The 1,692-nt window shown below is 47.3% G+C and overlaps 1 protein-coding gene across 1 annotated transcript in view; it reads right to left on the bottom strand.

The window, feature by feature from the left end:
- Nucleotides 1-503: 503 nt before the first annotated feature.
- PXMP2 (peroxisomal membrane protein 2) overlaps nt 504-1,692 on the bottom strand; it is a gene marked incomplete at its 5' end in the record, with an annotated part of 4,746 nt that continues 3,557 nt past the window's right edge. The window contains one exon of the mRNA XM_029287091.1: nt 504-1,023. Within this exon, the coding sequence (XP_029142924.1) occupies nt 877-1,023 (147 nt within the window). The remainder of the gene's footprint in view (nt 1,024-1,692) is intronic.

Raw genomic sequence — 1,692 nt, 5'->3', positions numbered from 1 at the left:
TGGTTGAAGTGATAGTTTGTTTGTTTTTTACTAAGGTTAAGTGGTTGCAGTGAAAGTAAGACTAGATCCGAGGATTCCCGTGCAAAGTTTACACATTTTCCCTTTTCTCTTCCCCTAACTCCCCCCCAACCAGTCCATCAGTGTCCAATAGTATGTCGTCTTGATGTTTCGGGAACCGTTTTACTGCTTGGCGCTGTAGTTTCGCATTCTGCTCCCAGGCCAGGTGTCCTTGGCAGCTGGCTTATTCCGGTTCGGCACCTCTGGTTCCCATCAGCTTCTCTTCCGCTTTCCACGCCCAACCTTTGCTTCCCCCCCCCCAATTCCTTCCCCCCTCTCCCCTGCATTTTATGGCAGGATGCCAGCAAAGCGAAGAAGCTGAAGGTATAGCAGACTTGACACTGGCTCAACAGAAAACGAGAATGCAAAAAAATAACAAAAAAAATTAAAAAAAATAACAACACAATCGTTTTGTAGGGTTTTTTTTTAAAAAAAAATTCAAAAGACTCTTCTCGTTACGTTTATTGCTCAGAAAAACTGTGCACGGATATATTTACGGCCTGTTCTGATCCCTGCCCACAGATCCACCACTACCAGTAAGCGCCTGGGTGAGAAAAGGCAGAAAAATCTTTCCAGCAATTAAGTCTGGAAAAGATCTGGAAAAAAAAAGAGCACAAAATGGCCTTGTTAGTCATGGCTATTAGGGGCAAGTCCCTTTGCCCAGGCCCCAGATGTGAGGATGAAAGCCAGAGGGCAACTTGCAAAGGAGGGGTGGCCACTAGGCTTTCCAGCCACCTTCCTCTCTGCTCCCTCCTTCCACCACCTCAGGATCGAAACCACGGCCATCTCCTCTGATGGGCCGGACCGGCGGCTTTTCCCTCATCTCTTCTTGACGGACGCCAAGTAGGCGAACCACAACATGGCCACGAGGTTTCCGAAGAGCACCTGGAACTTGCGAGAGAAGAAAAGGGCACCAGTAACAGGGGAGAGGAGAGCAGGACTCAGCGGTATAAAAAAAAATAAAATCTGAATATTAGTAACTCGGGTTAGTCGTTGGGCTGTTGGCGCGAGCTCCGAACTCGGCCATTTGGCTGCAGACGTTTCATCACCAATTTCTGGGAGGCCTCGTCGGCGCGCTTTGAATTCTGCTCGTCCGACAGAGCACTGGCCTTTAAATACCTTTTTGAATACCTTTTGGGGTGATGTAAATTGGTGTGGATGTTGTCCATAAGAAATCGGGCCACGTGTCCGAATCCATTTCTATTTCATTTCTATCGATCTCCTCTGATCTAAAAACAAATCTCACCTTTCCCTGGATTCTGCCATACTCCCAAGGTGGGAGGGGGGATATGCCTGCGGGGTTATTGCTTTCACTTCCTCTATCCACTACAATGTAACCTTTTGTTTATTGCCTCCGCTAGGAAAAGGGGGGGGGACAGATACAAACCTGCAGGATCTGGTTTATTTCTGTAAAATCGCTTAGAGAGGGCTGTAAAGCACTGTGAAGCAGTATATAAGTCTAAGTGCTATTGCTATTAAGGGAGAACCCCACCCCTGAGTCTAGCATAAGCACTGGATTTTTCTGGTGGTCTCCCATCCCTGTGTTCACTGGGTCTGATCCTGCTGAAGATTTCAAGATCAGACAAGGTTAACCAGATGCTGCTTTTAGAACATAGAATAATAGGAGTGGGGGGG

Source organism: Protobothrops mucrosquamatus, unplaced genomic scaffold, assembly GCF_001527695.2.
Source record: "Protobothrops mucrosquamatus isolate PMUCROS unplaced genomic scaffold, P.Mucros_1.0 scaffold10274, whole genome shotgun sequence".
Lineage (NCBI taxonomy): Eukaryota > Metazoa > Chordata > Lepidosauria > Squamata > Viperidae > Protobothrops > Protobothrops mucrosquamatus.
This window is presented reverse-complemented; position numbering and strand designations above follow the sequence as displayed.